General features: G+C 37.4%; 2 protein-coding genes across 5 annotated transcripts; both read right to left on the bottom strand.

Annotated features, from left to right (window-relative positions):
- Window positions 1-84: 84 nt before the first annotated feature.
- On the bottom strand, window positions 85-12,549 carry syt19 (synaptotagmin XIX). Of its 3 annotated transcripts, XM_041796619.1 has the most exons (11): window positions 12,443-12,549; window positions 11,360-11,411; window positions 10,364-10,451; window positions 9,964-10,198; window positions 9,390-9,454; window positions 5,505-5,624; window positions 3,944-4,129; window positions 2,894-3,031; window positions 2,633-2,752; window positions 822-933; window positions 85-724 (listed from the first exon to the last, which is right to left on the bottom strand). In XM_041796619.1, the coding sequence occupies exons 4-11, from the start codon at window positions 10,163-10,165 to the stop codon at window positions 417-419; spliced, it is 1,251 nt and encodes a 416-aa protein (XP_041652553.1). In that variant the 5' UTR covers window positions 10,166-10,198; window positions 10,364-10,451; window positions 11,360-11,411; window positions 12,443-12,549; the 3' UTR covers window positions 85-416. The 3 variants fall into 3 exon arrangements, with proteins under 3 accessions (XP_041652553.1, XP_041652554.1, XP_041652555.1); XM_041796620.1 differs by lacking the exon at window positions 10,364-10,451; XM_041796621.1 differs by lacking the exons at window positions 11,360-11,411; window positions 12,443-12,549 and having other exon boundaries at window positions 441-604; window positions 679-724; window positions 10,364-10,485.
- Window positions 12,439-22,042, bottom strand: si:dkey-12e7.4 (uncharacterized protein LOC558132 homolog). Of its 2 annotated transcripts, XM_041796622.1 has the most exons (7): window positions 21,829-22,042; window positions 21,584-21,635; window positions 19,182-19,369; window positions 15,591-15,767; window positions 15,270-15,380; window positions 14,231-14,340; window positions 12,439-12,517 (listed from the first exon to the last, which is right to left on the bottom strand). In XM_041796622.1, exons 1-7 carry the CDS (start codon window positions 21,979-21,981, stop codon window positions 12,439-12,441), a joined length of 870 nt encoding a protein of 289 aa, XP_041652556.1. In that variant the 5' UTR covers window positions 21,982-22,042. The 2 variants fall into 2 exon arrangements, with proteins under 2 accessions (XP_041652556.1, XP_041652557.1); XM_041796623.1 differs by lacking the exon at window positions 12,439-12,517 and having other exon boundaries at window positions 14,210-14,340.
- Window positions 22,043-27,997: the final 5,955 nt, after the last annotated feature.

Genomic DNA, 27,997 nt, shown 5'->3' with positions numbered 1-27,997 from the left:
TGATGTTCCTGTTTTAATGAATTTCAAAATTTGTTTTTGCAATATATAGATTTCATAAACAGACGAGACAGTTTCAAAGGCAGGTAAAAACATTTATTGAAGTGGTAAATACAGCAAAATACAAATGATAATGTGTGATAATGTTATTTACCAGGTGAGTGCAAATTTCTTAATTAATAAATTCAAATATCCTATTTTTAGAGTTATTTTTGATGTTATAGGGATAAGATAAGGAGCTAAGAAAGATAACAGGAAGATTCGGTAATCAAGCCAGTTGAAAGCACACTTATTGAGGATATTCCTTTACTGTCCTGATTGTAGCAGGGAGGTCTTCCTACCACTGCAATTAGAACTCATCCTCTATAGCCACACTAACAAGCATACACAAAGTCCAGGACAGAATATATGAGAACGAGTCACAACAGCAGTCCATGCCACCTTGCTACTGGTTGGCGGACAGAGCCCATCATTAAGCTCCAGTGTTTGTCCTCTGAACTTTTGTCCTTCTCCACAGTCAACTGTCCAATCAGGTGTTTGGTGGATTTCTTTGTCATATGGATTTCAAACACAGAGACCAAAATTTTGCATTGCTCAAGAGGAAACTCTGGTAGAGAGAACATAAGGATCTCATTAAAGACGGTCACCAGGCAGTAGGCTATGGAAGAGGTTTTCTGGTACCTGAGCTTGCACTGGTTGCACTGCACACTGATCCTGGCATACAAGGCTGAAATAAAAAGAGAAAAAAAGATATTATGTGATATGCCTGCTGCTGTATCATATTAATCTAAGTGCTTTTTTAAATGAATGTATTTTTCATTCACCTTTTTCTGAGCATATTTCTGGCAGGACTGTTTTAACTTTCAGCAGTCCAACCTCAAGCCTCTGAGAGGTGGGAAGAAACTTCAATGATAAAAGCACCTCTCCCACGAGATCCTGTTGAAGAATGAAAAGATAAGCACTTCTTAGCAATTAAAATTCAGATCACATAATATAGATAGATGGAACTGGAATTTTCACTTTCATGATCTTGGTTTCTGGTACCAGAAAAGATCATATCTGGCAAAAAGTTGGAGGGTTGAACGGCAGGATAATATATCAGCATACAAGTTGGGGTATTTAAAAAAAAAAAAAAAAAAAACTATCACAGCAAATGAGCTGCATGTGTTGGAGAGGATTTATGTCTATGTTGTTTGCACTGGCAGTTTCACCACTGGGAAAAGGTGAGCATCTGGCTTAGGTATCATGTGTGAAGGGGTCTCAAGGCATTAGTAAAATAGGTCTGCGTCAAATGTGAGGAATGCATCAAAAGTTATTTTAAGAAAAAATCAAATAAATAAATTTTAAAAATGTGATTTGTGGCAGAAGAACTGACATCACTTCTGTCCAAACTCCTTTTCATATAAAAGAAAATGTAGCATTTCATTAGGAAATCAATGTGGAAGAAGATAAGAGAGGCACAGAATCTTAGTTGCTTAAAGTCCAGTTTAAAGTTTTCGCAGTGATTGTTATGGGGTCCCATGTCATTTGCTGGGGTAGGTCCATGGTGCTTTACTGTTTACTGACCATGGTTTTACTGTGCTTAATTGGCCAACTAACTGCCTGGCCCGACCCCTATAGAGAATCTCTGGGGTATTGTTAAGGAATACAATTCAGATGAGCTGATGGCAGCTATGGTAAATGGACTTGAGCTTGTATAATGCTTTATTAGTCATCAGACAACTTAAAGCACTTTTACACGACAGGTCACACCTACCCATTCACACCCACTCACTCCACATTCACACACTGATAGGGAAGGTTGCTAGGGAGAACTGGCTTATCAGTATTAGCTAATCCCATTAGAACACTTCCATGCCCGTTTACATGCCAGCAATGGGAGCGAGTTGGGGCGAGTGTCTTGCCCAAAGATATGCCAACACATCCACATGTGACTGCAAGAGCTGAGGACCAAACCCACATCTTTCTAATTGCAAGATGACAGACTCTACCTACTGATCCACAGTCGCAACCCGGGCTTCATAACGTCCCAGCAGTGACACAGACTGACCGCCTCCATGCTACATCACACTGATGCATTATCCGTAAAAAAAAAGCCCTGATCAAGTACAGAGTGCATAAATTAACATAATTTTCCAGAATGTTGATATTTCTGTTTTATTCATCTTTTTTAATTGTTGTTTTGTAAATTCTAATATTTGAGATAGTAGATTTTTTGTATTTTTTGAGCTGCAAGCCATAATCAGCAAGATTAAAACAACAAAAGTCTTGAAATATTTTACTTATAATAAAAGGAATTCTTTCATTTCTTCATATCTATATTTGTAAAATAGTAAATGTGCAATTGTTTAAGAATGTAATTTGTCTATGTATTTTTATTTCTTCAATTGATGGACTGTCACAATAAAAGTGACAAGTAAAGTCCAGCGCAGCCTTTTCAAGGTGCTGCATAAATACAGTCACAGCATTTTACAGGGAAAACCTAGGTCACAGGGGATTTTTTAGATAAAAAATGACAATAACACAATTTGAATTACTCTAAGTGTATCTAAATTTAGTTACCTAATTTTCTTCAATCATTGGATAGAAGATACACGATCATGTTTGTGTCTATAAACATGTTGTCCTGTAGTACCTTCTGGGGTATCTGAAGATTTTCTTGGAGCTCCAGGGGGTAGGAGATGTTGAGCTGCCCCAGAGGAACCCTCACCTCTCCTAAAACTGTGTGTCTGGAGAATTTGTCAAAGTCCCTCACCTGGTGGCAGACAGACACCAGAGCAAGAATGTACAAGCAAAATCATTCATTAAAAAACATTCAGATTTCTCAGGATATAATGAAATGAACTGACATAAATTTGAAGGTTGGAAAATATTAGTTGTAGGTTAACTGCAGCACCTCCATCCTAAGGTTCATGTGACGAAGCTCCTTATCTTCATGTAAAACACAGCTGAACTGGTCTCCAAATAAAGGATTACAGCTGCCCTTCACAATACGAGTCCGCCACTCCTGCAGCACTGTCCACAGCACTTGGCACTAAGGGGGTCAAAGTAAGTAGAGAGACAGGACAGGAAAAAACAAAATGCTTCATATTAACCGGAATAAGATGCCATGCAATTAATTTAGAGACCTTTCCTTGCTTAGGGGAGTAATAATTATAATAACAACTATAACTAGAAAAGCACTCAGAGAGCGCAGACCTCCGCCATTAGCCCTCTCTCCCAATAGTGAAGAATCCTTTAAAAAATTCCTGGATCCGTCCCCATGTGCCCCCCACCATGGCTTTTGCCGACTACTCCCTCCCAGGTGGGGTGGAAACATGGTGAGGCAAAGCATTGGCTTCGCTGCGGGTGGACTGTCATGGAAGCATTGCCTGCTGGTGCCAACAGATGCACTGACAGTCTCACTGGATGACTGGAAGTCATGGCAGAGGGTGAATATTCCTCTTTTCCTTCCAGCATTGTGAGTATTCTCGCTGCAATTCGCTGTCTTTCTCTCTGTTACGCTCCGACTCGTCTCTTTGACCGGGCGTGTGTCTTTAAAACTCTATAAACTCCAAAATTTCGAATAGAAACACACCAGAAATATGCTGCTTGGATTGAAGTTACTCATGTCCGCCACCTCCTGGTGTAAAGTGGTAACAGCACAGACCTCCGCCATTAGCCCTATATCCCAATAGCAAAGAATCCTTTAAAAAAAATTCCTGGATCCAGACGGTGATCCGGATCAGTCCCAAAATCTAATCAGTTCTTCCTTATGCCATTTCTGACATTTCCTGAAAATTTCATGAAGATCCGTCCATGACTTTTTGAGTTATGTTGCTAACAAACAAACAAACAAACAAAACCACCCGATCACATAACCTCCTTGGCGGAGGTAATAATAATAATAATAATAATAATAATAATAATAATAATAACATTGGTATATAAGGACCTATGAAATTACCTCCTCATTCACTCTGCTCTCCAACTCTAGTCCATGTGAACCTGCCCACATGAGACTTATCTTGACAAATGGATGGAGGTTGCACTTCTGACTATGCTCTACAAGTCCCTCCACCTTCAAGATGGTTACCACTAGACAGGACTGTAGCTGGTCATAATAGATGGAGAATCGTAGTGTTCCATCAACCTAAAACAGGAATCATAAAAAGAAGACTTTTATTCCAAATTTATCCATTTCATAAAAGTAACAAAGTGCTTTTATGAATAATGTGAATGGTAAGTGAAGCAAAGATAAGCAAAGAAAAGGACAAAAAGATTTAAGGATAACATTGAGTTTGCCCACTTGAAATCTCTAAGCAAGGAGTTCTATATATGTGTCCTGACCAAAATACAAAGGTCAGTAATCTTTGATGATCCTTTAGGAATCAGTAATAAGGCCCTGTTAAAGGTGTCAGGCAGTCAGGCTTAATGTAAAAGGCTATGATAGTAAAGACACCAGGCCTAACAATAGCACCAACAGGAGTCTCTGTTGACCTAAAACTGTCAATAAATGAAATCTAGTCCTGATAGGAATACACAGATTTTACAAAGAGCATTGACCAAAAGCTGCTTTTTAAACAAAACTAACATACAGCTAATTAACCACAGATAGAGAACTTGATAAGTGTTGGATGATCCATCAACTCCACAATTGTCCTAGGATTTATCACTCTATTGCCCTCCACCATCACATTCTTTGTGACTCAATGCATTGAGCACATGCAATGGCAATCACAATAATGAATCCTGTGGTATCCATGTTCCAGGTTAGTCTATGACTTCTATTCAGGAAGTGCAGCAATAGACAGAAGGTGTTTCCATGGCAATGTCTATTGCATACCTGCTGGTATGAAATACAACTAAAAAAGAGCAAAAATTAATGCTTTCTTATGGGGAAAATTTTTAATGTCCCATTGCATAGGATATACTTCACAATTATCTGGGAAATCTCTCATAAAAGGGCATGACTTAAAAAAAAGTTCTTGAACGGTGATTGGACAAATGTTAAGTTCTGAAGTCTGTCCCATTTGTTACAGGCCAATCAGAAGGACATGACAATGTGAGGTAGTAGGCATGCCCAGTAGTGTGAGCTTGGTATGCAGGTGCTCTCAGTTTACTCACAGTAGAGCTTGTTGGTGGATAAAACTTTGTACTCTTATTTTGTCATTCTTTGTACCTATGTGTAGTTTCAACATCAGGAACAGGTGGTTATGGGGGTCATTAAAATCCAGGTGCTAGGGTATCAGCATTGTTATAAGCAGGAGCTTGCATGCATGAAGCTTGAGTCTATTGGAGCAATACTGTTTGGGCTGTAATAGCAATGTAGTAGAGTAGGTAAGATAAAGAAGGTCTGCATGTGGGTATGGTGGGCATTAGGAGCTAGCTTTGTGGTTTGTGTTTGTTGTCTAAGTACTTTTATCTGCGGGTGTTTCGATGAATATAAAGGAGAGGGGGAATGTACAGGGGATATCAAAAGTAAAAAATAATAGCTGCAAGACAAGGGGACATACAACATCTACTACCTTTTTAATGCTTGCTTGATCTCCCATGACTTCCTCTGTCTGGCTGGAATCAGAGGAGGGAACTAAGTTCTGGGAGAGACAGCGACTCAGCCTTTGGACCTCTTTGTTTACATCCTCCACCTGAGGAGCATGCACACATACACAACATTTCTATCATTGGTGTTTTTATTAATAACTACGTCACCTGCAGCTTCTATTTGACATGTGACATCTGTTATCTCTCATTTGTTTAAACAAGTGTGCTTATGAACCTTGTGCATACAGACAATGTTGTCTGGTTGGAGAAATTTCATAAGCCTCATTATCTGAACAAGAACACCTGACAAGAGAAATCCATATCTAACAAGCAAAGGATATCAATATAATATTTAAGGGGCTTGTAATGTTGAAACTCCATATCGAGTAAAATAGCTACCAAAGTACAGTGTGCATGAGGCTGTATTGTGGGTAGTATAATGTTAGACAACATTTCAGTCATAATAGTGGATATTTCTTTGAGAACATTTGAAATATTTTCAAACTCGTAAGGTGCAGTTCTCATAGAAGAAGGAATTAATCAGCTATCCAAACTAAATGTGACAGAGTTCTCAAACACAGCTCTTATGTTGTACAACAATAAGACTACACAAAGTCAACAAAGATCAACACCTCACCTGTGATCAACAGTGTGCTTAAAGGTGCAGTGTGTTATATTTAGCCCAGTAGCACTAAGTGTAACAAATTTGAGAAAAAATGAAACCTATTATTAATAATTAGCCCTATCTAATTTAGTGTTTAATCACCTGAAAATATAGAATTGTTTAATTCTTAATTAACTTAGAATAAGCCTGTTATTGATTCTTTTGAATTTTGTGTCTTGCATGGTTCTGTACAGAAATGACCAAATAACAAATACTTATTTTTCTAATAGCCTACTTTTGTTTTTCACTAGTTGCCACATGTACCAACAGAAGTGAGCATCCCAATCTGAAAACCGACTGTTAGACGTCACTTATATTCCCCATTTTTACACACCGCACCTTCAAATCAAGTGTAGTCCTCACACAAACAAAGCAACTGTAATGCTAAATGTATCCATGTTTGGATGTAAATCTCTACTATGTGATTTTTTTAAACCTTTCCTTCAATTTGTTAGTAACATAGTAACATCCCAGTGCATTGTATCTTTTAAAGTCTCAACTTCAAACCAAAATATCTGCCTAATGTGTTCTTGGATCAGGAAAACAGGAGTTATATGGTTACAGCTGATTGCTTAGCTTGAATGTTTTTGCAAATAAAAGAATTTGGTAACACTTTCTATTACACATTATAAACAAACTTATAATGCATGAAAACACATCTGTAATGGTATAACCACAGTTGTAAGTACTCGTGGCTATTTGTAATGCTTTATAACAGAACTCATAACTCAGATAAAAACAAATGTGTATTAGGAATCATTAACATACTTATAATGTGATTTAGTGTGCATGCATTCATAAGTGCTTCTAAATATTCAGAATGACTTATACCAGCTGTCACAAACTATAAGGCATTTAAGAATGACTTATTAGATGGGGGTGAGAGCAACATATTTGCTGTTTTTGCAAAGATAAGTGTTTTCACACTTACAGTACGTTATATCTATTTCTTACACTGTATAATCACTATTGTAATGCATTATAATGTTATTATAAATCACTATAAGAGGTTATTAGAATCTCTTAGTAAAGTAATGTAATCCATATAAAACAATCCGTTATAAGTTGGTTTTAAGTCTCATAAGTAACCACCATTTGCTTAAGTAGAAGTTAAAATAGTATAATTGAGTCAATGCATTAACAGCAAAAAAAAAAAAAAAGAAAATCTATTTGAAACTCTTTTATGATCAACATTTTACACACTTGTTGGCTGAAGTTGCAGACAATATCTTTTTAAAAATGAAAGAGTTTCAGAGAATTTTTAATAGTTTCAACTGTTTTTTTCTCCCTTAAGGTTAAAGCATAGCTGTTTTTTAAGGAGGGCTTTTTATGTTTAATGTTCAAAAAACAAATTATATAGCTTTTAAATTGGTCGTTATAATGTGTTATTGAATTTTTATAATGTATTTTAAGTGTGAAAATCTTAATATACTTTTAAGAATTTAAGAATGCTTATAACTGCACACATGACAGATTATATCAGTAATTAAAAATAGACACTTGCGTCATAATGAGTTATGAGCCCTGTTATAAGGATCTATAAATAACTTTGGTTATACAGCATTACAAGTGCATTTTAATACATGCACAAGAATGTTGATGATATTCTATAATGTGTTATAGAGGTAGGCTTAGTAGAAAGGGTTACCAAAAATTCAAACAATGACACTGATGCTGAGTTAGAAATAGTGAAGTTGTTCAAAAGTGGATGCAGGGCTGCTTGAAATGACCACCAACCAGTCTGATTTAATGACATGATATAAAGTGTCAGCAGTAGTTAGTAAATATTCAAAACGATGTATACCATTCTGTTACTGAGAGAGAATGCACACCAGATGAGAGTTCAATATCTCATATTTCTTCCAGAATGAATACACTCTAAGAAATAAAATAGTAATGTTGTTCATATTATGTAACTTTGTTGTGTTAAAATTGCTGCTGCTGTATTGGCCAGGACACCTTTGAAAAAGAGATTTTTAATCTCAAAGAGGTTTTCTCCTGGTTAAATAAAGGTTAAATAAAATATTTAAATAAAGTGCACCATGAGTGAAGTTACTGTCTCAATTAAAGAGGTCCCACTTACAGGGGGGAATGTTACTGTTATTAATGTCAATGAGGGGAGATGGTACACTGACATTGGTGAAACTTCACCTACTGATTTAGTGGATGACTAACAGTCATTACTGCAAATAATTGCACAAGTTAGTCCACCTTAGGTGAAATGGTAATATAAAAAACATTTGTGGAATTCAATCAAATTTCTTTTGTGCAACTGCTAAAACTAATACAATTAAGTAGGATCAACAAAACATTTTTATCAGTGCACCATGCAGCCCTGCAACTTAAATTGTTTTTTTTTAATTTTGACATTTAACCAGTACAACTGAGGTGTTGCATTACCGCAAACTACCACATTAATAATATTCATCTGTGTTAAGTTAGCTGACCTCAATCGTATTAAGTTGACTTAATGTAGTGTCAGTAAATCCAACATAATGTTGTTGTGGTTATGCAATGTAGTAATATCATGTAGCTGTAAAGTAAGATAATTTAGTTAGTTAGATTTACATTATATGCATTTGTTCACGTTAATAGTGTTTTGCGTTTCCATTTTAAACAACACAGTTATGTGGAACCGGTTGACCTAACTTAGTTAAGTAAAATCAACATTTCATTTCTTAGAGTGTAGAATTCCATTGAAACCTACATTGACTTAGAAAAAACTGACACTGTTATGGTTGAAGATCATTTAAACACATTCAAATTCCTGTGTGTAAAGGTAGGATTGTACTGACACATAAATGTTTAATAAGGAAATCAGACCTAAGTGCAAGAGTTTATCTTTATATTTTCATATTTTTCAGTTTAGACAAAAGCTTAATTAAGACAGTTGAACAAGTTTGAATTATGTATTTTCACACTTTAATAAATGTATATGTGCTTAAAATAGTAAAGATGAACAAAATGTTATTCAAAATAATAATTTTAGCAAATTTGAATGCTAATGAATGCAAAATTACTGATTATGCCCAGGCATATCAATATTCAAATGTATGGAGTTGTTTTTAGATTTTGTTCTCAGTTTTGATCAAGTCACTGGTAAGAAAACTTTGATGAATGTCAGAATCTTCTTAGAAACTGTGAAAGTGTGATTTAAGATCAGATTTCTTAATGTTTGATGAATGAGGCCTAAATCTCCTCTTACCCTGGTACACGGAGCTCCTCCTGCTGTTCCTTGTTTTTCATCTGAGTTCAGTAGATCATTGTTCACTGCAGCAAAAATCACATGTTAGTAGTACTGTGTGATTAATCAAGTTTTAGTCTCAATTATGGTTGTGGCTTCACAGCATCATAAAAACAAAATGGAGATGAAACGATTACTGATTACTGCAGTAACTGATTAGTTTTGTTGTTATAAAGAAAATGGAGCTGTAAATGGAGCACCTTACACCTTGCAACAAAACTTATACTCTGCCCTTTTAACAAAGAACCACTCATTTTAATCAAAATGAGAGGAAGCACATATCTGTTTAGTTTTTTAAAACAAGAGAGAATAGGAAGAAGGCAGACAGATCACAACTGAGTATATTTCTTTTTCACTGATTGACAAAACAGTGAAAAACCTGAATCTGGATCAATGCTAAAGAGCTTGCAGAATCTGCTATATGGTTGTGGCTGCCTCTCAAGGCATCAAGAAATTAGTGATTTAATCTTGATTAAAAATTCAGCAGCAACCATTATTGTTGCACACTTGGCATTTTAATCTGATGAATACTTACAAGAGTTGTGCTGAGAAAATGAGGAGTGTGTTTGTGTGCAGCATCTGAAGGTCTGCCATGCCAAGATACCGAGTGCCAGGAGAAGAAGAATGATTGAGATACCCAGGATGCAGTACTTGACTGTGTCTGAGAGTGGCGCCTTCAAGTCTCCAGTAAAGGAGAGTTTCCCCACAGGTGCTGGATAGTCCATCTGCATCACCATGGCATTCCACCTCCATGTAGCCTACACATTCTTCTGCAATAAAGTAAGGACATGTTTCTGTAGATTTAAGAACATGAGGTCCCACAGTGAACCTTTAGCACAGTACATTATAAGTTAAGATAACCCAGATGCAATATAGGCCTACAAACATAATACAATATGCGCATGCATATTTAAAAGGACATTGCACTCTAGTACCTTTATTTTGAAAGGTACAGTAGGCACATAGATTGATGGCACACTTTGGCCAATCAGAAGCAAAGGGCCGCAGAAGGTCCATCCACCACTGAAAGGTAATATTGAGTGTATTATTTATTCCCTTGCTTAAAACAGAAAATCAAACAAAACAGCTGAAATTTTGTGTCTGGATTTCCCTACAAATCAATTTAAAATAAAACTGCTTTTTTGTTTTGGTGAAAAAATAAGGAAACAAAGAAACAACCTGTTTTTTCTTTTTGCTTTTGTTATCTATACCAGTGGTTCTCAACTGGTCCATCCTCAGGACCCACCAGTCTGTCTTAGGACAGATCACGACCCAAGTTTCCAAACAAATTTTAACAACGTACGTTTAGTTAATAGAATATGTTGCATTTGCCGGCACGATTGGACCAAAACACCTGATATAAAAAAAGAAAAGGGACAAAACGGACAAATTTTGTGTCTTCTTTCTCCATCATTATGTGCCAATTGTTTGTAATTTTCCAGAAAAATTGTGAAATTACTTTATAATCATGGGAAGAGTAGCCATTTATTGCAAGGAGATTAATTAGTTCAAATATTGATCAAACAGTTAAATTTTCCCAATTTACAGTAAAACAGGGTGAAATAAAATGTTGGTGCATGTCCAGTAAGGACCAGGACTTTGCCACCTTTTTTTTTTTTTCAGACATCTTGTCATGACCCACCTTTTGGTCCCGCCCCACCAGTTGAGAACCACTGATCTATACTGTCAAATTAGACAGTTAAAACATACCACAGTCCAATTCTGAGAAAAAAGCTACAAGGCTTGTATAAGATACAATTAAAATTAACATAAAATTGTAGCAGTATAGTGTTGCAGCATTGAGCTCTAAAACTTTCTGACTACATGTGAATAGTTAAGCAAATATGTATATTACTCCCCTGCAGCCTCTGCTGTTGATTTCCAGTCAAACTAATTCACAAATCACATGAAGGACAAACACAAATATTTACCTGTAGCAAGTAATGAAATGTCAGATACACCTTCCTGTGCTATACATCCACACTGAAAGTCAGAAAGTCCTGAAAGTCAGAAAGGCATTCAAAGCAGCATCTTATCACATAACTGTTGCTCTTTTTCAGCACTGAAACAGTACTCCCTCCCTCTCTCAACACACCTTTACACACAACTCACACATGACTTGCACATCATAGTTAGCAAACTGGTTTGATTAGATTAAGATAACACTTCAGGGAGCTTAACATAACCTGATCACCAGCTCGGTTTCCACTCCAGACTCTCACAGGCCTGCTCAATGTTTAGGTCAGAGCGTTTATGAGGTATGAGGGTTAAAATAATCTGTATTAAGTCACTGTTTTTGTATACCTACTTGTATGCATTAGCAGTCATTTTTCTCCTCCAGGACATCTCATTTATTTCTATTTCATTTTTAAAATACTTTAAAGATACTTTATTAGATGTCAGGATGCACTGGCATTTCTGTTCATCTTTCTAAGCTCTACTCTTCTCATAGACTGATCTCCTTTATTATCCAACTGTATGCAAACCAGCTGTAGCTAGAGGTACTATAAACTGACAACGATAACACACGCAGCTCTTTGATAACAGTAGCAACTCAGCTGAAGCAGGATCAGTGCAATCAAGAAGTTTTCCATTCTTATTATCTTGCACAGTGACTCTGCTTCCAGAAACATCTAAAACAGACCTTGAACAACTTATCTGATCCAGTACACTTTTGAGTCATCTTGGAGAAATATAGCTTGGACTCAAAGTGCTGAACACATTTAGCTGCTTTCTTGTAGAAGTAATAGATAAAAAACAAAGTAAACTGTGCACATGCAAACCAAGAAGCACATACCAAGGACATGCACAAACAACATTCAGCTGATTGTCCATTATTTATATTTATCTGCATAAAGCTCAACATACTAGATGAAAAGATAAAAACCCAGTACAGTTATAGCACAACCACTACTGCCCAAGAAACATTATTTTAACATTTCAATGAGGATACAAGTACAAACCAGTTTTAAAATGATTGCATATGCTTAATGGGAATGAGAATGAGCTCTTACCATCTGGGACACGATACAGAATGGAGGATGTGAAATGAGCTGTAAGACAATACTCTGTGCTTTCCAGAGAACAAACTGCTCACATATGGACATAAGAAGACAAGACAAAGTGGTTATGTTACATGTCATTATAAGAATGAGGAAGAAAAAGCATTTTTCTAAACTTCCTTGTTTGACATGTTGTCTGATCCTAGGAGTTTGAATACCTTTAAAGCAGTAACTCTAAAATTGTATTCATTTAAAAAAAAAAAGCAAACACACAGCAGAAGAGGTCTTTTACTGAAAGATACTTAAACCTTTATTCAAAGCGTAATTATTGTTTAACAGCAGTGAATTCTCCAAAGAGAAACGAACTCAAAAAGTAACCTGTCAATGTTAACCTTTAAATAGCAACCTGAACTTCTTTCTAAAGTTCTGAAAAAGACCTTTGTTTGTAAGGTTGAGCCAAATATAAAACTGTTGAATCAGTAAAACACCAGATTAAATTCTGTCCGAGCGACCTTTTCTAATACAGATGCACTTTTTCAAAGTAAACACAAACACAAATCTTCAATCCAATGATGAGAAATTATTTTCTCCAGTTTGCTAAGGAAAAAAGGGTTGTCAAGCAATTAATCTCCCTTTTGAGTTGCCAATAAAACTATTTTGCATTTTAGACCATTTCTTTTTTATTTCTGTATGAACTGACTTCCTGTTTGGGTATAGACATATTTTTATTTTGAAATAAAATAAGGAACTTTAGGAACTCAACTATGGCAAAAAGGAACTTGTTAAGGACTAAAAGGAAATAAGGGAACAGCAAAGTTAAATGTTTAGTAACACAAGATGTAGATGATTTTTGACTTGTCCACTCAGCTGTTGGGTTTTTTTTTTAAGTGAAATAAGACATTAGGAAGTAGTGGTGGCCTTTTTTTACACTACTGTGGCTGCAGAAAGAGAGAAGCTGCAGTGGCTTAAACAAAGTATGCCAAAAAGGATAATGAAAAATACAATTAATGCAATTCAAAAACCTGAATACCGGTGCTTACACACATTGCATTCACATGTATTAATGCTGAAAGCCCTAAATAAATAAACAACTCTGAAATAGTGAATATGACACAGAAAATTCGTACACCAATACTTTAAAGATCATCAGATGTGATGATTGAGGCAGCCAAGAGAAAGCTTTAATAGTAAACACTGAACTACACTAAACAACAGTTTTAGGCAATTTTAGGGGACTTCTTTCAGTTTTTGTATTTGCAGTATAAGTCAACAGTGATCTTGAGTGAAAGACCTGTTTAAGAGGGAAAAGGTACACAGAACAACAAGAGGCTATGACAATTTAGCTTTAAATTTTCCATTATTTTGGACAGATTTATACATAAAGTGCAATAAACCCACAACTCTGTTAAGAGTCTCTTAACAAGACTAGCCTAGTCGGGTTAGCCTGAGCTGGAGAGTCTAACTTAACAGCAGATCACTAAATGTAATATCATATTTTTAGGTGTTATGGGCTGCACTGCTCTCATAAAGTACTGTGTGTACAGTATGCAGCCTGACTACAGCACAAAAAGTACAGTCTATCTACAGAGAATGTTAACAATCTCTATAAAAGATATCTCAACGAACTTGCTCTACAGTAAAAGCAGAACTTTGAAGTGCACACTCGATTTACATGTGGAGCAAGATTTAAAACACACACTTTACACTCCAAGACATTAACACGGTCATCTTTGCATAGCTGCAGCAGTTCATTTAAACATGAGTAGTGCTCGTAATCATCTTTGTGATAATCAATTTTACCATGGCAAAACTTCTCCTGTAAAGTTTAGAAATGACCCGTGATCCTTTTCAGTCAGTCCACCAATTACAGACAAGATTGAAGAAATGCTTTCATCTGGACTCAGTGGGGCCTGAAAAAAGAAATAAATAAATTTCACATTTTGTAAAGACAAAGTGCTTGAGACTTACGAAAATGGAGAGGGGTCTGGCAGCAGACTGTACATCTCTGACTAATCCACTCACGGACAATTTGTTTGAGATGCTGTCAGAAAGGAAATACAAGCTAAAACTTTTGAAATAACATCCGATTAAACATCATTTTAGGGTTATGGTAAGGGTTAAGGGTTAGTTTACCAAAGGTTAAAAGTTAAAAACCTAATTACAAAGCATTTAATAAAGTCAAGGAAACAGTCTGCTAACTGGAAAAAACCCTTCTCTTCCACGAAAACATTCTAACACAGCCAACACAGCTTACACAGCTTCGTTGGCTGTGTTAGTGTAGCTACATAGCAAATGAAGCTACACAGCTTGCATAGCTATGTAGCTAACATGGCTAAATCTAAGCTCACAATACAGCTACTTAGCCACATTTGCTTTAGCAATATTTGCTAAATCATTCAATCATCACATTGCTAAAGCTAACTTAGCTACATTGGCTTATGAAATAACGCTAACTGATAATGTAGCTATGCTAGCTTTAGCTATAGTTCATGAAGGCAAAATGAGCCAACTTCTGTGTAACTACTTCTTAAACAGTTTGATAAATAATCTAATCCTGGATGAGACCCCTAAGCTTTTTCTCGGTTTACTGAAATGTTGTTGAGTCTGTTATGTTTGCAAAAACACATCTAAAACTGGATATACTTTGTACCAGCAAATTGTGGCACTTCTGTTTCCAATGTAGAGTTTTTGTGCGCCGCTGTCAGAGATGTACAGTCTGCAGCTGGTCTAATGCACAACAGATTATGTATTAAGCAAATACAACCATAACATTTTGGTCGCTTGATTCACATTTCCTGAAAGGCATCCAAGAAACAATGAGGTTCAGTTAGGTCCTTACCTCAGATCCCCCCATGTCAGTGCGGACCCAGCCAGGATGTATAGCCATACAGAGAATCCCATCAGGCTCAAGGTCTACTGCCATGCAGCGGCTCACCATGTTCAGGGCACTCTGGGAGAGCAAGGAGAAAGAATGCCGCCAAACGTAATACACAGACAGCACAGTTCAACCCATCACCACAGAAGGTGATCCCTAAATGAGATAAATGTAAGTTGTAGCTTATGACTTTCTTTTATTATTGATTCACATAAGCAACACCAGATTTTTAATTTGTGATTTAAAAGACATTAATGAAGGGACAATGTCCCAGAGAAATAGCACCTTAGATGTCCTGTACGGGTACCATTTGAAGTTGTTGGCCCGTTCTCCCCAGTTAAGCTCCACAGAGCCAAGCAGAGAGGTCATGTTAATGACTGCGGCCCTCTGGATGCCCATGCTCCCGGCACCTCCTCCGCCTTGCCCTCCCTGTGCAGCTTTCTTTAATAAGGGCAGGAAGGCCTGGTAGGGGCAGAAAATAGCATATTACAGCAAGGCTGCATACAACCCTCTTTAAAACTTTTCAGGAGATAGAGACTAATGTGGCATCATAGATTCAATAGAAGAAATTACCTTTAGATACACAAATAAAAAAAACTGTCTTATGGTTGAAGAACAAAAATGATATACAAGTTAAATATTATTTTATTATTTATTAGTCAGTTTTTAATCATTTATTTTTGTTTTTGAAGCGCAATGTTGCCCTCTAGTTGCAGTTTTTGCACATTACAGTTTGCCTTATTCTGACAGCATGGATGGATGGATGGAACTTTCAAAATCTGATCATACTGTTGAAAATTTCTAATTAAAGACTAGAACAACTAAACTAATTATACACCTTATAAAGAGAGGACTATACAGTAGCAAAGAGTAACTAAGTGGCTAAAAATTGTACAAGAAGCTCAATAGTTTCATTAAAGTGATGACTTAATTTGTGGATCATCTACTGATTCTAAAATTCATTGACTCTTCTTCCCTGAAAAACACTCTGCATTATTCTTTCATGATTTAACAGTATTATAATCAGGGAAGTATAATCATGTAATAATCAGTTTGATGGCATTTATTTTGAAACTGACTATTCAATGATAACATAACATAAAAAAATCTGTCCTGTTAAAATAGATTTTTGGATACGACATCTCTGGCAAAAAAAAAAGGTAATCAGGAATACAAACAGTATTACTTTAACCTTACTGCCAGGATGTGTGTTACACACATCTATCTGGAAAACCTCCAATACACAGCATTTGGGAAAGGGCAGAGCCTTTGAAAAAAGACTCGGGGGGTGATTGGGTAAACGTTCTGTCACATCTCTACGAGCCAATCAGAGCAACAAAACACGTGACATAGCCGCTAACAAGCTGCACCTACACCTCTACTGACTAGGCTAAACTCCATAAAGAACTGCATAACGCGAACCATGGCAACTGTAGACATGTTAGTACATGACATTTGTTGTTTCTGAAAAGAAAACAACTCAATGCTTTTCTTTGTTCTTCTTTTAATGAAGAAATGTCATCAAGTTCTGATAATCCATCCATGCTAATGTCTTCCATCATAATTGCACCAGCCTCTTGTTGCTGCTTGCTTACGTGACGACTCTGCCGCGCCCAAAAGTACTGCCCTTCGACACTGATTGGTCCTGTCACTTTCTAACTAGGCCCAAACAGTTCAGATAGGAGCTTTGCAAGATGGATTTGCCAGTTAAAAAAATGGAAACAGGTGAGTCCATCTGCTTTGCAAGGTTACTATTATTACTTTCCATTCTCCTAAATGCACAGTATGTCAATTCCCATCACAGGGGGGTTGTCAACCAAAATAATCATACATTTTAATGAGTACAGACCGGGTTGGCCCATCTCTGTTACAGATTGTTTCTACCTAGAGCTACGGTTCAGTTTGGTATGACATGGCACACATTTTTTTGCGTTTCCATGGAGCAAAAGTTGAAAGGTCCCAAAAAAAAACAGCCCATACGGTCAGAATTTTTTAGGCAACCTTCCGTAGGGATCCCAATCTTACCTATTCGTCCCAAAAAGGTGGAGCTATTTTGGTGTTTAGCGTACTGAATCATACCAAACTGTACTCAATCAAACCAGACCACCTAATGGAAACGTGGCTTTATCTTCTTTTTGTATTGAGGACTAAAGCACACATGCACATTTGGGACCTCTTGCAGCATGAAACAGGAAGTCCCTTTTCAGTGCATTTCTATCCCAATATGAGAATTTTATAAATCACAACAAAATGTTAGTTTTCTCTTAACTATATATGCCTTTTTAAGGTGGTGTTTTATTGAATAGAGTCTTGAAGTCATTTAACAAGAAGCAGTGTTGAGAAGGAGGCCTCTGAGGTGGGCGTAGCTGAGAAGAGTAGAACTCGTAACCTACTGCAGCCTCCATAGAAAGAGGCATCCTGTAAAAAATCAATAAATTTTCTGTCTTGAATATTCAAGTAAATATTTAAGAATACGTTTTTATATTTTGTAAGACCTAAATTAAAATAAACATAGGAATGGTCCATTTTTAAATAAATATAGATATCTTAGTGCATAAATTCTATAAACTGTATCTTTAAATACAAAGTTCGCTGTTTACTGATTAAACATTGAATGTCTGATCATTTAAAAAGTAGATAAGGAAATCTAATGCAAGCAGTACCTCCACACTCCATTTACTATGGTATTGCATGGTAGCTCTGATGTAGAACCTGTTGCTTGTCATCAGGAAGATTAGGGTTTCAATCCCCTGCTCCTGAAGCTGATGTGTCCTCCAGCAAAACACTTGTTCCCACTGCCATGAAGTACCACACTGCTAGGTCAGTGCATGTGACTGAGTATGAATGGCAGTGGCTAATGCTAATGGAAAGTTAACACAGCCACCATCAGTGTGAAAATGTGGTATGACTCGGTAAGAAATAACCTGGCACGTAAAAGGGCTTTGAGTGGTCAGAGGAATAGGCAATGGCATTTGCCATTTTCATGCAGTCAAGTAAACTTAAGCGAGCTATCAGCCTAGCTTAGATGGACTGTTCATCTATCTATAGCAAAGAAATCATGCTCATTGACAAAAAACCGATAAGAGATAAAATGAAATTCCCAGGCATGGCTCAGTGCTCTTATTCACAAGAATGGAGGTAATGTTAGGAGTCACTAACTTTGACCTTTAACTCCAAAACAATCAGTTCATCTCTGAGACAAAGCAGAGATTGCAGTTAACTCAAACATATCCCTGGTTGTTTTTCTTCAGATTTCCTTCATAGAAAAGCAGAATGGCCAGTCAACTGTTACTTACAGTGTTTCAATCCACTAACACCGCCAACCCAAATAATTAAAAGCTATGTTTGAAGCACTAATCCTGTGGAGAGCATCACTATCAGGGGCTCTGTGATGCACAGCTGAATTCTCCCTACATTTAAACAATGAGGCTGCAGCATGGCCTTGTAGTTACAGACTGTCCTTCAATTGCAGCAAGCAGGGTGTCAGCAGGCATTTGCCCTGCTGACATACTTTTGATCAGTCCCTGAATTTTTACTAGCTTGAGGTTCTGCTCTGTAATTTGCTTGACTCTGAGGGTAAGCAAAGCCAGACTTTTAATTAATATTTATGAATGCAGTCTGCTTCTACTAAGGGACCTTTGTAACTTTTGCCCATCAAGGTTATCCCTTTGTATAAGTTTGCAGCATTCAGTAAATTAACTGCTCCTGGGTGCTGCTCTGCTCTGGCGAGTGAAGTTAAGACAAGTGTTCCATCTGTTCCTCTCTGTTTCACAGTTTGGTGAAGCACAAGCTAAAAAAACTTTACAAAAGTGTTTTTGTTACAAAGTAGCAGATTCATATCATGAAGCATAGTATCAACTAATGAACAAACATTACCTTGGTGATCATGAGAGGAGCCACAGCATTGGTATGGAAGTTTTCTATCATCTTCTCTGTGGTCACAGTATTAAAGTCAGCCACCACGTTGATCCCTGCATTGTTTATCAGGCAGTTTAGACCATCTTCTTGTACCAGCTGGCCAACCTCTTCCACACATTTCTCTATGCTGTCTTGTTTCACGACATCTTTTGGAAGACACACAGACATGCTGAATTACTAAAGAGAATTATAACACAAACTTAGACTACCATAAAAAATAATTAAATAAATGTGAATAGCACCATGCTGAATGTAAGGCCAACATGTTGTGAAGCTGCTGGTTTATATGTTTAGAAAACCCATTCAATTTGAAATATCTCTTTATTCCAGTCTAAAACATTTATACCCATGTGCTACAGAACTGCAAAACTATTACAAGGTTAAGTATTTTGTACATTTAGTCTCCTTTAAGGCTAACAAATAGAAGCTAGAATATCTCTGTTGCTGCTGACACATTGTTGTGGTTATGGTGTTTGGGGCTAAGACATAGCCTATACAGAACTGTTTTGGCTGGTTTGGCCAACTGTGGATTTGACATTACACCACTTCTTCTGACCACGGAAACACATTGAACTTTTTTCTGTATTGTATCACCTTTCCTTCTCTACTCTATTAATCCTGTTAAGAACACTGCAAGGAGCCTCATTTGTCAACAGAGCTGTCAACCATGACTTTAATCCAAGCTTCCCACACATAGATGTGACGCAGGCAGACTGCTGAGACAGATGCACCGCCAGGGTTGCCAGGTCTGGGTGACAATTCTAGCCCAATGGCTGATTAAAACTAGCCCAAAACTAAACCCAATGCTGCAATTTAATATAATCCAGTAAAACTATATTGCTTGTGTGCTTGCAGGTGTGCTGCTTCTGTCTGTGGCAAGTATGTCTATTTGCCAGTGTGGCACAATGGATCTTTGGTTGTGTGACATGTTCTATGTTTTCCTGCTTCTCTGCCGGTTGATTTAGTTATGTTTGAAGGTAAATAAAGTAGTTTATTCTGCTTCAGATATTAAATACACATACACAATACATCAAAAATGGGTCAGCTCAACCTGCAGACAAGAAAATCTACCACTGGCAGTACGTAAAAAGTAGCCCAATTCTGCAGGAAAACTGCGGACCTGGCAACCCTGTTCATAATAAATACAATAAATGAATAAAAACAAATAAACTTGTGTGTTATATAGATTTGTTACACAAAGACTGATATATTTCAAGTGTTTATTTCTTCTCATTTAGGTGATTACGGCTCGGGCCTCGGGCCTGATTAAAACGCAGTGGACCAACACCAGCAGATGGCATGGCTCCCCAAACTACCACTGACTATGGAAACTTTACACTGGACCTTATGCAGCTTGGATTCTGTGCCTCTCCCTCCAGACACTGGGACCTTGATTTCCAAGTGAAATGCAACATTACTTTCATCTGAAAAGAGGACTTTGGACCACTGAGTCCTTTTTGTCCTTAGCCCCGGTAAGAAACCCTTGATGATGTCTCTGGTTCAACAGTGGCTTGACACAAGGAATGCAACAGTTGTATTCCATGTCCTGAATACATCTGTGTGTGGTGACTCTTGAAGCACTGACTCCTGCTGCAGTCCACTCAGCTCCCTCTCCTTGATTGGGCATTGATTTACAATCCTAAGGCTGCAGGTATGCTTGTGCACTGTTTATTTTATTTTTTTACCACTTTTTCCCCCTTCCATTCAACTGAGAGACTATTTAAAGGCTCAGGAAACCTTTGCAGGGGTTTGAAGTTAATCAGCAGATTAGAGTGTGACACCATGAGTCTACAGTATTGAATTTTTTCACAATATTCTAATTTTCCAAGATACTGAATTTTGGGTTTTAATTAGCTGTAAGCCATAGTAGTCAAAATTAAAAGAAATAAACACTTGAAACATATCAGTCTGTGTGTAACGAATCTATAAATGGGTTCCACCTTTTGAATTAAATTACTGAAATAAATCAAAATCTGGATGATATTCTAACTTATTGAGATGCACCCAGTGCAAGAATTTTTAGTAGGAGCAACTCTTTGGACTGTGGAAGACTTGTAAATAAAGCCCCAGTACTTCTGCTTAAGTAAACTTTAACCAAAGTAACTGTAATTTTACCTGAGCATGATAGTCTTGTATTTATTCCACCTCTGTGGACAACGAGAGTGCAACATGTCAACCACATCTGAAACTTGAATTAATGACTTCTTTATGTCCGATTTGTTAACATAATGAGGATGGGGCTATGACTTTATAGTACAGAGAGCAGCTGGAACTGTAAATACTCTGCCTTCTCTCCCAGGAGACTTTAGCTCATATACAGTCTATGACCCACAGACAAACACACACAAACCAGATCTTACCCAGAGGAATGATATGGATGTTTGGATGTTTCGCTGCCAGTTCCTGAAGTTTCTGTAAGTCAAACACACATCTCAAAATCATGCAACATGCAGTAAGGGAACAATAGCGCCCTCTGTGTCGTGTAACTTCATCCTCTGCCCCATATCAAGGTCGACTCAGCGTTGTGAAGAGTTCGCTTAATTTTCTAGAACCTCCCAATAAATGCAAAAAGAAGGGCTTTTTAGCCTCAATGACAGGCGTTTACCTGTGCGCTGGCAGGGTGTCTGCTGGTGGCTATAATCTTGCCGGGTGAGAAACCTCCATTCGCCAGGCTGTCAACTATCTGCAGTCCGAGCCCACGGCTGGCTCCCGTTACTAGAACAGAGCCGCAGTTTTTGAAATTCATTGCACAGTTCATTGCTTTTCTCTTAAAACGAACGAAAGACTCAGCCGACCTGTGCTTTAACACTCTTTCCGGATCTTCCTCGTATTTAAGCTCAGCTAATTTGTCAGTTATCGCGCGATTTCGCCGGTAGGTGGGGGGATTGCTCCACTCGACGGAAGCAATCAGAGATTGTATATGAGGAGATGATTCAACAAAGCAGAGTTTTCACCACAGATAAAAATGGAAAAATTAGACTGTGTAATAAAATGTAAAGAGCCAAGTCATTGCAACTGTTTTTTCTCAGATATTGTGTTTAATAATCTAAGAGACACGGGGAGCTATGATCGTCGTTCGGCGGTTATGTAGGTTCATATTACCCACAAATCTTTGCCCTGAAAATACCTCTCACAGTTGTAGGTGATTCATCTTTATTTTGTTAGACTCTTTGGGATGAGGAATTGACCATCCAGTTTGTTCACAGGCTAAACAAGAAGGTTAAAACCTAGTAACCCCGTCGGTAGAAACACCTATTCCAGGGCCCATGATTGATATAACTGCATGTTTGTTTGTTTTTTCCAAAAACTGTCGGACTAAATCCTTTGATTCTGAGTTAATCTTGTAAATATTGCTTAATATAAGGCTATATTTTTGGCTGACAATCAAGCATCAGTTCTATAACATTTGCAATATGTTGAATGATGTGTTTTAATTTTTTCAAAGTAAACATAAAACACAGTGTGAGCAGTGTTCTGTGATTTCCATGAAAATATAAGAAATAATAATAATAAAATAAATAACACTGCTTAGTCAAAATATTTCCCAAACAAATGAAACTCTAAATGGAGCATGGGGACAGTAAACCATAAAACTGAAAGAATGACTAAATTTTACAAAATCTTTTGTATAAAAGCTATGTTATACAACCTGGAGGAAGGAATTTATTTGTAGTGGTTAGTTGAATTCATATAGCCACATTCTCTTCTCTCTCTCTCTCTCTCTCTCTCTCTCTCTGTGTGTGTGTGTGTGTGTGTGTGTGTGTCTCCCTCTCTGTGAGTGGAGACAGAGCCCTGGGCAACACCTTCTCCCTCCCCTCTGGCTTTTTTTTCTTTTTATCACGTCAGATTGCTTAAAAGTCATAGAAACATCTACGCACACATCAAGTCAAACACAGTGCAGGGGAAAAAAATATCCCTTTATTCTGAGATGTTGTGTGTGGAGAGGGGACACATCAATACAGACGACACACAAAAACATCTTCAAGACAAGACAAGCTTTCGGTGTGGCTCTCTGCTCTGGCTTTAAATAGAAATGTGGTCCAGTTCCAAGTAAACAGCGGCTTTTCTACAGCAACATTCAAGCTAACAGCTAATGTGACAGCAGCCCCTGAAGATATCGGGCAAGCTGGCTGTAATGATCAGAAACCCATACTGAAACACACCAGGAGTAGAGTGAAAACATCTTTTCTGTCACAGAAGGTTTTCAGTGTTGCTCTCAGCCCTTGTTTTGTTAAAGAGACATTGCCCAGTTCAGACAAAAACGAGGCTAGTCGGAGCTAATCACTCCATTACCAGGCCTTGTATGTAAGCATTGACACAACAAGTAAATACAAAATGCAGTTTCTAAATGATGATTTTATTTTTTAAGGGGAAAAAAAATCCAAACCTATTTGGTCCTATGTGAAAAAGTCATTGCCCCCTCTTGTTAAATCATGAGTTAACTGTGATTAACCACAGTTCTTGGAAAGCTGAGTTCAATTTCACTAGGCACATCCAGGCCTGATTATCGCCAGATTTGTTGAATCAAGAAAGCACTCAGAAGCAAACAAAGTGAAGTAGGCTACAAGATCTCAAAAAGAAACGCATCCTGCCACAACCCAAAGAAATTCAAGAACAAATGAGAAACAAAGTGATTAAAATCTATCAGTCTGGAAAAGGTTACAAAGCCATTTCCAAGGCTTTGGGACTCCAGCAAACCACAGTCAGAGCCATTATCCACAAACGGAAAAAACTGGGGACAGTGGTGAACCTTCTCAGGAGTGGTCGGCCAACCAAAATTACTCCAAAAGTGCAACAGCGACTCATCCAGGAGGTCCCAAAAGAACCCAGAACGACATCCCAAGAACTGCAGGCCTCACTGGCCTCAGTTAAGGTAAGAGTTCATGACTCAGCCATAAGAAGGACACTGGGCACAAATGGCATCCATGGGAGAGTTCCAAAAGGGAAAACCACTGCTGACAAAAAAGAACACAAAGGCTCATCTCACATTTGCCAAGAAACATCTTGATGATCCTCAAAACTTTTGGAGAAATATTCTGTGGACTGACAAGACAAAAGTTGTACTTTTTGGAAGGTGTGTGGCCCATTACATCTAGCGTGAAAATAACAGCATTTAATAAAAACAATATCATGCCAAAAGTCAAACATGGTGGCGGCAGTGTGATGGTCTGGGGCTGCTTTGCTGCTTCAGGACCTGGACCACTTGCTGTGATTGATGGAACAATGAATTCTGCTGTCTTCCTGAAAATCCTGAAGGCCAGTGTCCGGCCATCAGTTAATGCCCTCAAGCTCAAGCATTCTTGGGTTATGCAGCAGGACAATGACCTGAAACACCAAGCAATACCAGCAAGTCCACCTCTGAATGGCTAAAAACCCCCCACAAAATTAAGGTTTTGGAGTGGCAAAGTCAAAATCCAGACTAAAATCCAATTTAGATGCTGTGGTGTGACCTCAAATAGGCAGTTCATGCTGGAAAACCCTCCAATATGGCTGAGTTTAAACAATTCTGGGGTGGGCTAAAATTCCTCCAGTGATGTGAAAGACACACCAGCAGTTATCGCAAATGCTTGATTACAGCTATGGCTGCCAAGGGTGGCACAACCAGCTAGGTTCAGGGGGCAATTACTTTTTTCACATAGGGATTTTTGCAGAAAAAATCATATGGTTTTAATGGTAGTGTCTGTCCTACTTCCCTCTTTCCTGTATTTAATGTTAACAACAGTTAGTTAATGCTACTAGTTGTTTAAAACATTAGTTCTCAACTGGTTGGTCGGGGTCCAAAAGTGAGTGGTGGCCAGGAAAAAAATGAGGCAAAAAGAATCCATGATATGTTTTTTATTTGGAAGGATATGTCTCAGTCCCTTTGTTTTATTTCATCTTTCGTAATCCCAACTGCACCATTTTTCATTTAAAAAAAAACAGTTATGATTGCAAAATGTAAGAACTTTGGGTTGTGTTATGCTGTAAAGGAAAAGGTGGTGAGTCCTTACACTAAACCAGGTGAGAACCACTGATTTAAAACATATAATGACAGTTCTCATTAAAAATAGCCTGTTGATGTTATTTTAAAATCAGCACTGGTATTATTTATTATTATTTTAGCTCTGCAAAATGCATTTGCTTCCCTTTCATATCTTTATAAGACTAAATGTCTAAAACTTTGAGGCACTCTCCAAGAAACATACTATGTTACATCTTAACTGGGCTTTATTTATATATTTTTTTCAAAGTCTTTAAATATTTATGATAATATTAAAAAGTCTGGCCTCATGAATACTAATTATGTAGAAGTGATGGTGTTCACTGTTTGCTTTTGCACTGGTTTTCAAATATTGAAGCTAAGATGGACATGTAGAGATGAGGGTGACAGCACAGCTTAGCTGTCTAAACACAGATGGTTTGTCTGGCAGCCTCCTAAGTCCAGGTTTTCTTAAAGCTTCTGGTGCTTGGGAGCGGCAGATATCCCGGGTCTGCTTCAGGTCACTTCATTTGGAATTTGGCTTCCATGCCTCCATTTACAGACACACTACTTTGGCACAGACCAAACAGTGCAAATAATGTGTTCATGGTTGTACAATGTGTGGTGCAGCGGCGGACTCTCAAAAGCATACACAATAGTGTGGTGATGCATTGTCTCTGTGGAAAATTCAGCAATCTGTTAATACCTTAGATTACTGCTGGTCAGTCCAGGAAGCATTGCAGAGGGACAGTCGACATTCAGACTGTGGTGTTTTTTTTCCTGATTTGACTGCTTTTAACATTTGCCTACTCAACAAAATCACCTGATGAGTTATATAGGGTGAATTTAAGGACACTGGAACAATATTTTAATTTCAGCTTCCGTGCCATGAATTTAAAGGAAAAGTTCAACACAGTATTCATTTCTGTAACACTCTTACAGGAGATAAAAATGTGAAGATTTTCACTCCATTTCTGGCAAAAAGTAGTCTAAAATGCACCAGCAGGATTTGACTTGCTGTTTTTGCCACTTAGCAGCAAACAAAAGGCAAACATGTTGCAAAGTCCAGGTTATCCATGGACATTATAGTTGATTACAGATCAGCACACATTAAGGGACTAGGGGCCGTTTATTTTGGAGTGTCCAGAACATAAATGGATGTTTTCTGTTTCCATTGTTCATATTCAAGTATCATCCCAAGTTTTCACATTCACTGAAACCCTTTTTGAGTGGATGAATCTGATTCAATCAAAAAGCTGTCTGATTTTGTTCTAATAGTTCATCACTTTCCACTTTGCATCATAAGTTTGAGCAATTTAGGTACTCTGATGGTTTGAAGACTCTGAAAACCACCAAAAGTCTTTTATTTCCCTAACTTCATGCAATACACCAGGGGTGTCAAAGCCATGTCCCACAGGCCAAATAAGGCCCATAGTCCATTTTTAATTGGGCTACAGCAAGTTCTTAAAGTGATAAATAAAATATTGCCTGTGTTTGACTGTTTTGCTTCAATAGGGCTCAACAGTGTGGTTCCAGAAGAGAAATCCCCTTCTATTTTCTCCATAGCAGATTTGATTATTAGCCATATTTTATTTTCAGAGGTATCCAAGTTAGGCTCATCCATGCTACCTGAGAGTGAAATGATGATTTATGCTCCCACAGATGGCAAAAGTTCATAAGATATCAACCTCTAGTCAAGAAAAGCATAGTTTATACGGGATCTAAGCAAAATAAAATATAAAAATACTACAATACCCACAATCCTGAGTGTCACAGCAACATCACTGATTGGTGGGGTCTCTGTTTACCATGGAAATGTCTAACGCACCCATAAATGAAGGATGTGGATTGTTGATGACAACAACATTCCTCCCCAGTATGAAGCAATAAAAATGCTAACTACAATATACCAAAACATTATGATTTAAAATGTAAACACTACAATAAAGTTAACGCCTTGTTTCCACGTTTGTATGTGACTGATGTCTGTATATCCGTAAATATATGGACGATTCTGAGTTCAACACAGAGAATTGCACTTTTTTGTGGATGGATTAAAAGATGATAAACTACCTGTAGCTGTTAGGGAGAGGCTAATATTGTTTGGTATTTTGCCATCAAGCAGCTTGGAATATGTGTTTACAGGAATTATTAAGAAAGAATAGGACTAATATTGCATATTAAGAAAAAAATGAAGACTTTGGCCAACCAGGAACGCAGCAGAAATTTAATATAAAGATATATGAACAATTAAACAAGCTAAGCTAACTTGTTTAGCAATTCAAATGTTCATTTATATGTTAAATAACCTGTTTTTAAATCTATCTAACTGCTCTCTTAAATCATTAAATACATCTGATATCTGTATCTGTATACATCTGATATTAGTATCATCAATAATTCATTCCAGTTTGATAGACTCTGAAGCTTTCATCTTTTATAAAGATATGAAGCAACTAATATAAACAGTTATGCAAAATATCAATGAATTTCCCCAAATTTTTGTGTCTCTTTCTGCTGATGTATAACTCTGTTCCTCATTAGTGAAATTACAGCGTATTTTAGGTTACACATCAGTGAAGCTTTGTGATATTCAGCCAAAATGAAAGACAGGTCAGGTCACTAGCAGGATATTTGCAACTGAAAATGGCAATATTGATTGTTTTATAGTACTTCCTTTCCCTGCCTCTCGTAAGGATCCTCTTTCATACACCCTTCCTGAATGTCCTTTATTGGCTTGGTGGTAAGGAATAAACATAAAGGGACCACTGGGACTCTGTTAGGAGCCCTGTGAAAGGTCAGAGAAAGATTATTG

Source organism: Cheilinus undulatus, linkage group 9, assembly GCF_018320785.1.
Source record: "Cheilinus undulatus linkage group 9, ASM1832078v1, whole genome shotgun sequence".
NCBI lineage: Eukaryota > Metazoa > Chordata > Actinopteri > Labriformes > Labridae > Cheilinus > Cheilinus undulatus.
This window is presented reverse-complemented; position numbering and strand designations above follow the sequence as displayed.

Coding starts and splice junctions, on each gene's coding strand:
- syt19 (XM_041796619.1), bottom strand. CDS start 10,165: ATGGTGATGCAGATGGACTATCCAGCACCTGTGGGGAAACTCTCCTTT. Junction 9,455..9,963: donor ATTTTCTCAGCACAACTCTT/GTAAGTATTCAT, acceptor TTTTTGCTGCAG/TGAACAATGATCTACTGAAC. Junction 725..821: donor AGAAATATGCTCAGAAAAAG/GTGAATGAAAAA, acceptor TTTTTATTTCAG/CCTTGTATGCCAGGATCAGT.
- si:dkey-12e7.4 (XM_041796622.1), bottom strand. CDS start 21,981: ATGAACTGTGCAATGAATTTCAAAAACTGCGGCTCTGTTCTAGTAACG. Junction 21,636..21,828: donor GACACCCTGCCAGCGCACAG/GTAAACGCCTGT, acceptor TTTGACTTACAG/AAACTTCAGGAACTGGCAGC. Junction 15,381..15,590: donor ACCCGTACAGGACATCTAAG/GTGCTATTTCTC, acceptor TTGCTCTCCCAG/AGTGCCCTGAACATGGTGAG.